Source organism: Salmo salar, chromosome ssa02, assembly GCF_905237065.1.
Source record: "Salmo salar chromosome ssa02, Ssal_v3.1, whole genome shotgun sequence".
NCBI lineage: Eukaryota > Metazoa > Chordata > Actinopteri > Salmoniformes > Salmonidae > Salmo > Salmo salar.
In genome coordinates this window covers 23232337-23243712 of record NC_059443.1, presented here as the reverse complement: position 1 = coordinate 23243712, position 11376 = coordinate 23232337, and the positions used below count along the sequence as shown (strand labels likewise).

Below are 11376 nucleotides of genomic sequence, written 5' to 3'. Positions count from 1 at the left end.
GTAGTCCTGAGGCATGGTCCTAGGGCTCAGGTCCTCCGAGAGAGAGAAAGAACGAAAGAAAGAAAGAAAGAGAGAATTAGAGAGAGCATACTTAAATTCACACAGGACATCGGATAAGACAGGAGAAATACTCCAGATATAACAGACTGACCCTAGCCCCCCGACACATAAACTACTGCAGCATAAATACTGGAGGCTGAGACAGGGGTAGGTCGGCAGACACTGTGGCCCCATCCGACGATACCCCCGGACAGGGCCAAACAGGCAGGATATAACCCCACCCACTTTGCCAAAGCACAGCCCCCACACCACTAGAGGGATATCTTCACCAACTTACCATCCTGAAACAAGGCTGAGTATAGCCTACTTAAATACTTTACACCACTGGTCATTGCCTGTCCAGACCCGGGACCGTTGTCGGGCACGGCTGCGACTGAGACGGGCGGGGACAAGTCATGTCCTCGGCCCCTGCTGGTCCTCAGGAGTTGCCCGCTACGGAGACTGAGCCCACCCCAGATGTCATACCCGATCTCACCTCCATTACTGTGGTGTATGGGGGAACCCTCTCCCCCGGCTCAGGTGGCCTATGCGATTCCAGCAGCATTGCCACACGGTAGTGAGCCTAAGTTGCTGACTGGACCCTATTCCTATCCGCCACCAGATCATCACCAGCCAAAGTTACCCGGCGAGCCACACTAGGGGACCCTCCAGCAGCACCGAACCCACCTGTTGCTACCTCCAATGACCGGTCCAGCCCTGACCTGGGCCCATCAGGGGACCAAGCCATACCACTGTCACCAGCTACTGATAGTACAGATTCACCTGACCCAGCCACCGCCCTGGGTCCCGTTCGGGGTGTCCGTGTCCAGGATGCCCCTGCCCAGCATGCACCCCCTGACCTAGCTCCAATCCTGGTCCTGCAGTTACGGACTCACCAAGTACAGTGAGGGTGGTGGTTCCCTCAAATGAACTGGCAGGGAAGGCTGTCAGGATACAGGTGTAGTTCACAGCATCAGTCATCTCCACATATTTTATAGTGAAGGAGAGATCCTCTGTGGAAGCACCAGAGAACTCCACTCTCCCTTTTAGGCGCAAATCATCATGTGTTTCCCAAAGGTAGGGCTATGGTGAGCTATGCCAACCTCTTTTCTATCTGATTGCTCTTACCGCCACATAACCTGAGTGAGATTGTCCTGGAGCAACTGACTAAGTAGTGTGACATCATTAGCCAGGAACGCCATCATCTGTTGGTCAACACTGACCTGGGCTGTCAAAACTACTGGAGATGCAGAGAAGGGGGAGAGAGTGAGAGATAGAGAAACAGAGATAATCAGAGAGACAGAGAGAAACATAAACTAGGAATAATTACATTATCTTTGCATCCCTACAGATTGTTTGACCAAACAGCAGCTTAATTACTGGTGAAGAGACCCCGTATTTGACTCATTTTAAGTAACGGTATTAGTGAGCGGTGGTCTGAAGGTATGTATTAGTGTAAAATTATAGAAAGAAAGTCGACACTATATTCTCCCAACATTTAATGGGTTAACATAAGCAATGTTTTGGCACGTAGTGCCTTATAGGTTGAAATGTAAAATGTAGTTTAGTGTAAAATTATACCAGTATTAGTTAAGCAATTGTACTTCAACATATTACAGATGTAGATGGGTTAAATATACTACAAAATATGTTGATGTGACAAAAGATTTAAGCGTTACCGATCAGTGCTGCCGATATCAAAGAGAACTTTTGCTGCCTTCATCTCTCTTCCTACTCAAAAAACTAGCTATATGAATGAAAAGCAACACAGAGACGCTATGTTCCTGTTTCGTTTGTCTAATTTACACACAAGACATTTCACATTGGGATTCATTTCTTTATTGTTCAATTAATCCTGTGAGACAAAATAAGAACTATTTACAAGACCCTATAGTGATCAGAGACCTATGATAAATACAAAGTTGTTGATGTACTCGTTTGTGATATTTTCATCCACTCCAACTCCACTCATTTAACACTCACAGTGCATGAATTGTGTATAATATTATTCTAAATAAAGTGTGATGGTCAAGTTTATACGTATTACACCCAATTCCAGGGTTCAGTTCATGAGATGAATAAAACATCTAATTCCATTATTTTATTGGAATTTTAGTTAATCTTCTGCATCCTATATAGTGCACTAGTTTTGGCCAGAACCACATAGGTACTGGATTAGGAGTCAGCAAGCATAGCAGGATCACTCAGACTTCCTCCTTTCAGTGGAAAAAAAAAGCTGTTGCATCTGCTACATGTGTAATGTGGTTCAGTGTAGGAAGTTTCTATGAAACCTCCCCTGATGGCATTTAATGTAACACAGGTCATTATGGTCTGAGGGATAGCAGTTTGACCAGAGGAAGTCGATTCAAATGAGTAGGACTTCAACTGGTGTGTGTAATTTAAGGGGATACAATTTGTCCTTGTGTCTCAGTGTACTGTTACCTGGTCTATATTACATTGAGCAATTAGACAAAGACCAGTGTCTCATCAGAGGTGGAGTACAGTAGTGTCTAGTCTTCTTGGCTGGTCATCCAGTGGTTTGTTGTGTCCATGTTTACTTGATTAAGGTGTAAAACTTGATGGGTGAAGTCCAGAGCCAACTGAAGATATGTAGTTGAGATCAGCTGCTCTCTGAGTCAGGGAGAGAGAGAGAGAGAGAGAGAGAGAGAGAGAGAGAGAGAGAGAGAGAGAGAGAGAGAGAGATTGAGACCGAGGCAACTATAAAGCTATAAAACAAGTATAATCAATGGTAATATCATAACAAGGATCCAATAAACAGTTCACTTACCAATTTATAATTTTATTGTCTGTGTTGGAGCCCTGGATTTCCCGGGTTAGTAAAGACAGAACGAGACACACTGAGTACATTTGTATAAATCGTCTATACCTAACTACTGTAGGTAGGTTATTCAGGGATGATGTGGTACATCAAAGATTGTGTATCGGTGAGTTCTCCTTTTCATTACAGCTATAACAAAATGCTTCAATGCAGTAAGGTGCCAGCAAGGTGCCAGCAAGGTGCCAGAGGTACCTTGTACTACTTACAGTGTCAGTGTTGGTTTGTCTGGTAGGAAGTTTTCCCTGAGAGAGAACAGTAAAGGACTCAGTCACTACAGTATACTAACAGACCCACAGTCTGTCACAATGCTGCTATCGCTGTAACTAACTCATACAGGACATGGTGGGAACCATAGGATTACAATATCATAAGTGTTTAATTTAACTTTGTGGTGGAAACTCACTCTTAAAGGTAGTGTTGGAGCTCCAGTTTTCTTATTTCCTATGCACTCATACTCGTGTTCGCCTGCAGAAGCTGTGTGGGCATGTGGTGGGTGGAGAGAGAGAAAAACAAAATAGCAGCTGATGAAGTTGATAACGAGACAGATTGTTGTCAGCTCGCAAATATTTGCTACACTATATACGCAAACCTCTCTCTGACCTTTGGTTCCTGGTGCATGGCTGGTGGCTATAGTATGGCTGGTGCCTGGTTGTGGTTGCTTGCGATCATGGGTTCTGTCCTGGATTTGGGTGGTCAGTTTGTGCCCCTCACGTCCTTTGTCAGGGCTGGACATGGACATATCCTCTGTCTGGGACGATCTGCTCAGTGCGTCTGTATCTGATGGACATCAAAGATGATAAAGGACAACTGTGGTCATCAGCTGCAGCACAGAAAGGCTCTCCACTCTCATCTCAATACTTGTATGAATGATATTACCATACAGTAATTGAAAAAAGTGTACTAGACTAAAATTATCATGTTTTTCTCTTACCTTTCTCTTCGTTGGTCCCTTTCTTGTTCCTAAACAACATACAGAAAACATTTACATTTACTTCCAAAATGGTCTGCAAAATATTTATACACAAAACCTCAATTGTCTTTTTGAAATGTATTGTTATTTTCCCACAATTGATAGACTAAATGTTTTCTATTGAAATCAATGGTTTCCAGTTTTTGTTACACCAGAAGAAAAATGACTTATTGGCATAACAAACCACATTAGTTTCATAGACTCACCGATGATGAGTTATGCTGAAATAGAGACCAAGAGCTACAGCAACGACTACCAACATCACAGCGACTGCTATACCTGCTGCTCCCTCTGGGCTTAGGGGTGGAGGGGTTTTATCTGCAATGCTCCAACACAGGAACTCATTCAATAAACAAAACACAACCTATAGAAATAATGCTGATGTGATGTTGATCGTTTTGGGCATTAGTTAGCTTTGATGGTCTACGTCTAATGGTGAATGTATCAGAGACCAGTACCTTTAACTGACAGACTATGGCCCATAGAGACAACTGTTCCAGTGAGATCATTCTTAGCATCACATCTGTAGTCCCCGCTGTTGTTGTAGCTGACGCTCTTTATGATGTATCCAGCTTCATGTACACCTGTCTGTTGCCCATTGAACCGCCAGGTGAATGTAGCAGGCGGTACAGACTGAACGGAGCAGTAAATGAGGGTGAATGACTCCACCTCAGCGATGTGTTGGCCCAGGATGGTATTGGAATCTGGTCCATCTGTAAGCCCATGAACAGAAGACCCTCAGACTGTAGTAGTAAACACAACATGCACAGATGTAGGATCTTAATTTGAGCCAGTATGCTACAGCAGAAATATTATGAATTATATATATTTTATAATTAATGGACATCTTTGTAGGGGTGGCTACATTTTTTGTAAGGAAAATCAAGTCTGAAATTTCTAAATGGAAATTACTAACTTCAGAAGCCTTTTAAAACCTCAATACAGGAAAGTGCAGGAGATGCAGGAAAGTTATCATGCAACAGGGTAATCAAATTAAGATCCTGCAGCTGCATGAGGGCCAAGAATTTTTCCTGACCACATGACCTGAACAGAAAAAAAGTGGGCTCTAAGAACTGGGCATTATGAGTGTAATATCTCATAGGGCAGTTTTCCCAGACACAGACTAAAGGTGCACTATGCAGAAATTGGTCCACCATTTCCTGGTTGCTAAAATTCAAATAGTTTACTTAATTTCAGTTTATGTGACAAAACAAGCAAGTATTGTGAAGACAATCATTGAACCATCCAAACCACTTTTATCTTTTCCATAACCCAAAATATTGTATTTTCAAAAATGAAATTGAAGATTGGGAAACATAGAAATAGCGCACATAGAACATATCTATTGCTTCTTAGACTTGCTTTCAATGAATGATAGATCTATAACTCACACTTCTATGTGAATTTGGTCGAGTCGCCCAAGTGGTAACATATTGCAGCTTTAAACCTAGTTCTGGATTTAAAATACTTGGAAGCGTGCTTGTTAGTTCAGGACTAGGCTTAATTTGTGTCTGAGAAACCGACCCATAGATTATTAGATTAGTTATAGACCGTTACTCACAGATCACAATCATTCTATAGGAGGCAGTAGCAGAGCTGGCAGGGTTGGTGAGTTTACACACATATTCTCCGCTGTCGTGTCTCTTCACAGGACTGATGGATAATTTCCTGTTTTCCTCTGAGAAGAATATATTGCCACCAGCGGATAGAGGCTGACCTTCCTTCATCCATTGTATAGCAGTGATGTTACCAGCAGCCTCACAGGTTAAGTTGGCGGAGCTCACATTTGCAAACAGATGGTTTGATGGTCCTGTGATATTGGCATCAGATATATTCTCTGTAAAACATGAAGTCATAGCCAACACTTATGAATATCAAAGATACCACAATGATAATGATGATGATGATTTTTATGGTTTTGATGATGATAAGGTCAAGTGATATCTATTTCAAAGTTTCCTCATTGTAACTAAACTCTTAATCCGTATTGCCAAATACATTAATTGACTTCAAAATTGATGACATATACCCATTGATTATTGAATGTAAGTTCCCACTGGGCACACACTGGTTGAATTGTTGTTTCCACCTGAAATTACGTTGAATTGACGTGGAATAGACGTTGAATTGACGTATGTGCCTCATAACCTTAGTTCAACAGCCATATCCCATCATAACCCAAAATATAAGCTTGTTTTACTCCAATGTTTGTAAATAATATAAATGTAAACAAACACTGTATAGCCTCAAAAGATGGTTACAACTATAATGTTGATATCCATAGCTTTGTCTATGATTTTCAGAATTGTTTCATTTCACCAGACCCATATCTCAGCTTTAACCAAAACTGAAGCGGGACGACCACTTTGTTATTTTTTCATTTAAGGATTTGAGCTTTAACTGTCTTTGTCATGGCACTTGGACTTACCATACACAACCAGTTCAGTTGATCCATTGATTGTTTCTGCTGTAGCTGTTGTTATAGCCACTCTGTATTCTCCACTGTCAGCCAGGGTCAGATTCCTGAGCTCCAGAGATCCAGTAGTTTTGTTCAGAGTGATCCTGTCTCCGTATCCAGGCCCTATAGAGTCATCACTGGATGAGATTATAATATTGGCTCCACCAACACTCCAGGATATTCTTATGAACGGCTGGGCTGGTGGGCTTAGATTTGTGATGAACATCACTGTCCCTCCTTCTGCTCCATTCACAGGACCTTGTGGAAACAGACCCTGACCGGCACAGAGACCTGAAGGGAATACAGGGCGGCAGAGAGCATGGCCTCAGACAACATGCTGTACATGGTGGTACACACTGTACACTAAAACGTTCCATCATTCAGAACCGTTCTAAATGACTGACTCAGAGAACAATAGGCCCAGTAACAATCACACAGCACTAATAGTCAGACATAGCTAGCTATACGTACACACAACACAGACAGACTGTCTTCCACAAAAAGGGGTGTAGCCAACATTTGTAGTTTAAACACAGGAGAATAAGACGTGGAATCAACATTTTACTAATTTCACGTGGTGTCTGACAAATACATGAATATATCAACTGAATAAGGCATGATCACTGACAGAGAGTTTTCTCCCTTACTTTGGTAATCAGAGTGTAATTACTGTACTCTACTGTACACAGTAATCTATAGTACAATAATTTCAATTCAATCAAAGGAAACTGTAGCTGTATGAAATTAGCAACGAATGTAGGTTTTTGTGCAGTTAATGCTACGTGCAATTACATTGTAACTACAATGTAAATGTACAACTCAAAGATCTGTAAAGCATGGCCTAGGTAACAACAAGGTTTAAAGAGACAAAGAAGATATCTGCTTTACCTGTGAGTATGAACAGAGTGAGAGAGATGGCTACTGTAGTTTTCATTGCTGTTGGAATACTTTGTTCTGTTCCAGATTTAGAGAGTGCTTCTAGTACACTCACAGTATGATGCTATAGAATAGGCTGAGGTACTATCTTTTAGAGCTGCCAGCCAGGTGACAAGGAAGTTCCCCAATTACTGTAAGCCACATTGCAGTGACCTTTGTGTCAGTTCATGTAATGGCCCTGTAATGTTATTTTGATACAGATATTTATGGTTTACTGTACATGAAGGACAGGAATTCGGTAAACTAGATAATGATCTGCATGGCAGATAAACACACACTTTTTCCTAACATCGTCATTCATTAATGTGATTCGCCATTCAGGATTGGGCCTTGCTGTGGAATGAAGTTAGGACACAAACACTCAAAGAGAGAAGGATGTTGACCAAAACTACAGCTTTTAATGAATCCAGTAAACAAGCTTTAGTTTAGTCGTCAACCCAAACATGAACTTGAACTACAAGCAAGTTGTGGATCTTATAACTTTATTCAGTCTTTACCTGGACAGCCACACCCTCAACTAGGCAATTACTCACATTTGTTAGACAATGTTACGTTTTTGGTAACATTTCCCTTTATTCTAAATAAACTGAACAAAAACATTAATGCAACACGCAACAAACAAAGATTTTACTGAGTTATAGTTCATATAAGGAAATCAGTCAATTGAAATAAATAAATTAGGCTGTAATCTATGGTTTAACGTGATTGGGGATACAGACATGCATCTGTTGGTCACAGAAACCTTACAAAAATTAGGGGCGTGGATCAGAAAACCAGTCAGTATCTGGTGTGACCACCATTTGCCTCATGCAGCATGACACATCTCCTTTGCATAGAGTTGATCAGGCTGTTTATTGTGGCCTGTTTTCCCACTCCTCTTCAATGGCTGTGTGAATTTGCTGGGTACTGGCGGGAACTGGAACACGTTGTAATACAGGTCGATCCAGAGCATCTCAAACATGCACAGTGGGTGACATGTCTGGTGTGTATGCAGGTCATGGAGGAATTGGGACATGTTCAGCTTCCGGGAATTGTGTACAGATCCTTGCAACATGGGGTCGTGCATTATCATGCTGAAATATGAGGTGATGGCGGTGGAGGAATGACACGACAATGGGCCTCAGGATCTCGTCACAGTATCTCTATGCATTCAAATTTCAATCAATAAAATGCAATTGTGTTTGTTGTCCATAGCTGATGCCTGCCCATACAATAACCCCACTGCCACCATGGGGCGCTCTGTTCACAAAGTTGACATCAGCAAACCGCTCGCCCACACGAGGCCATTCACAATGTCTGCCATCTACTCGGAACAGATGAAACCGGGATTCATCTGTGAAGAGCACACTTCTCCAGCGTGCCAGTGGCCATCTAAGGTGAGCATTTGCCCACTGAAGCCGGTTACAACGCCAAACTGCAGTCAGGTCAAACCCTGGTGAGGACAACGAGCATGCAGATTGTCACGATTTTCTAAGACAGAACCCAGAAGCAGACCAGGACAAGGTGAGTAAAATGAAGGTGAATATTTATTGGTAGTCTTGATGTGTAAATTGAATAATCCAGGAGACGGAACGGCAGCGGAGGTGAGTTGATGAGAGTGAATGGGTTGATCCAATGAAGTCACTGAATCCACCGACGGCCAGGTAAGGGAGTTGAATGTTCCGGGAGAATGACTGTAGACAGAGTAAACGGGAGTGAGTAACCGGCAACAAGTACAGAATAACAAAACAAACTCAGGAAACATGAGGCTGATACGCTGGCACAACATACTGTTCGTTGCTAACGATCCGGCAGGGAATGGATGTCAGGTCAGGGCTTATGAAGAGGTGATGATCAGGACCAGGTGTGCAGATGGTTGATGAGATGCAGGTGCGGGTAATCAAAAGTTCTCCCGCCTAGCTTTGTTGCCTGGCAACCAGACAGGGTGCGTTCAGGAACCTCAGACAAAAGACTCCAAAACAAAAAACAGTCAGCTCAGGCAGAAAACAGACTCACGAAGCGGGATTCCTGACAGTACCCCCCCCCTCCGACGAACGCCACCGGGCGGACAACCCGGAGCGCCAGGATGGAGGCGGTAGAAGTCACGAAGGAGGGTATCATCCAGGATCTGACGCCGAGGAATCCAACTCCTCTCCTCAGGACCATACCCCTCCCAGTCCACGAGATACTGGAAACCCCGACGTCTGGAATCCATAATGCGGCGCACCGTGTAGACAGGACCACCTCCGATCATCCGAGGAGGAGGAGGCGGAGGGGGTAGCAGAGGACTGAGGTGCACAGGCTTGAGGCAGGAGACATGAAAGGTGGGCTGGACTCTGAGCGTCTTAGGCAACTTGAGTCGAACCACAACAGGATTGATCACCTTCTCCACCACAAACGGACCAATGAACTTCGGTGACAGTTTCCTTGACTCAGTCCACAGAGGAAGATCCCGTGTAGCCAACCATACCTTATCACCGATGGCATAAGCGGGAGCTGGAATCCGGCGACGATTCGCCTGGAGCTGATAACGGTCAGAAACTTTAAGGAGAGCCTTTCTGGCCCGATGCCAGGTCCGGTGGCAACGACGAATGTGGGCCTGGACCGAGGGTACAGAGAGATCCTTCTCCTGAGAAGGAAACAAGGGGGGTTGGTAACTGTACAGGCACTGGAAGGGAGACATCCCAGTAGCAGATGTAGGGAGAGTATTGTGGGCATACTCGACCCATGGCAACTGAGAGGCCCAAGAGGCGGGGTTGGAAGAGACAAGGCAGCACAGCGTGGATTCCATCTTCTGGTTGGCTCTCTCCGCCTGACCATTAGATTGGGGGTGAAATCCAGATGTGAGACTGACTGTAGCTCCAATGGCCAAACAGAAAGATTTCCAGACAGCAGAGGTAAACTGAGGACCACGGTCGGAAACAATGTCACTGGGCAACCCGTGGACCCTGAAAACCTCCCTAACCAGGATCTCGGACGTCTCAGAGGCAGAGGGAAGCTTGGAGATAGGTACAAAGTGGGCGAACTTGCTGAATCTGTCCACAATAGTCAGAATGACCGTGTTCCCATCAGAAGAGGGCAATCCAGTAACAAAGTCCAGAGCCAGATGCGACCATGGTCGCCGGAGAATCGGTAGGTGATGAAGAAGTCCAGAGCTGGCCCGATTGGCACTTATTCTGTGCACATACTGGGCATGCAGCAACAAACCTCCGGGTATCTTCTCCCATGGCAGGCCACCAAAATCGTCTGCGTAGTAATGCCATCGTCTGAGCCACCCCCGGGTGACAAGCCATCTTGCTGGACCATTGGAGGACGGCAGAACGGACAGATTCAGGCACAAACAACCGACCGGGTGGACTGTTACCGGGACCGGGATGCATCCGAAGGGCCGCCAGAACCTGCTCCTCAACCCTAAATGTGACTGCTCCCACGACGAAGTTCTGGGGAAGAATCGTCTCAGTCTTGGCCCCACTCTCATCAGTCTTGGAGAACATCCGGGACAAGGCGAACGCCTTGCCGTTCTTAGACCCAGGTCGGAACGTCAGGGAAAAATTAAAGCGTCCAAAAAACAAAGCCCACCTGGCCTGATGCGAGTTGAGACGTCTAGCCGATTGCACGTAAGCAAGATTCTTGTGGTCAGTCCAGACAATAAACGGTTGCTCCGCTCCCTCCAACCAGTGACGCCACTCCTCCAAGGCCCGTTTCACCGCAAGCAGCTCCCGGTTAACCACATCGTAATTCCTCTCCGCAGACGAAAGACGGCGAGAATAGAAGGTGCAGGGATGGAGTTTACCGTCAGTGGAGCTTCGCTGGGACAGGATGGCGCCAACCCCCACATCAGACGCGTCCACTTCCACGACAAACTGCCGAGCAGCGTCAGGTTGAGGGGGAATCGGGGCGTTGGTGAATCGACTCTTCAAATCCAGAAACGCCCGGTCTGCCTCAGGATTCCAACTGAAGGTCCTGGTGCTAGAAGTCAGGGCAGTTAACCTGTTGGGTCTAGGGGGCAGCATTTGCACGTCTGGATAAAAAAAATGTACCCGATTTAATCTGGTTACTAATCCTACCCAGTAACTACAATATGCATATACTTATTATATATGGATAGAAAACACTCTAAAGTTTCCAAAACTGTTTGAATGGTGTCTGTGAGTA

General features: G+C 44.6%; 1 protein-coding gene across 2 annotated transcripts; it reads right to left on the bottom strand.

Moving 5' to 3' along the window:
* Positions 1–1861: 1861 nt before the first annotated feature.
* Positions 1862–7437, bottom strand: LOC123728683 (carcinoembryonic antigen-related cell adhesion molecule 1). Of its 2 annotated transcripts, XM_045700643.1 has the most exons (11): positions 7195–7437; positions 6277–6597; positions 5410–5685; positions 4307–4561; positions 4055–4166; positions 3810–3838; positions 3479–3655; positions 3282–3352; positions 3085–3120; positions 2828–2859; positions 1862–2670 (listed from the first exon to the last, which is right to left on the bottom strand). In XM_045700643.1, coding segments are annotated over exons 1-11 (1356 nt in total). In that variant the 5' UTR covers positions 7241–7437; the 3' UTR covers positions 1862–2669. The 2 variants fall into 2 exon arrangements, with proteins under 2 accessions (XP_045556599.1, XP_045556596.1); XM_045700640.1 differs by lacking the exon at positions 2828–2859.
* Positions 7438–11376: the final 3939 nt, after the last annotated feature.

Excerpts from the sequence above, each read along its gene's own strand:
- LOC123728683 (XM_045700640.1), bottom strand. The coding sequence starts at position 7,240 with ATGAAAACTACAGTAGCCATCTCTCTCACTCTGTTCATACTCACAG. Across the intron at positions 4,167-4,306 it reads CCATAGTCTGTCAGTTAAAG|ATAAAACCCCTCCACCCCTA; the intron begins GTACTGGTCTCT and ends GGAGCATTGCAG. Across the intron at positions 3,353-3,478 it reads CCATGCACCAGGAACCAAAG|CTTCTGCAGGCGAACACGAG; the intron begins GTCAGAGAGAGG and ends ATGCCCACACAG.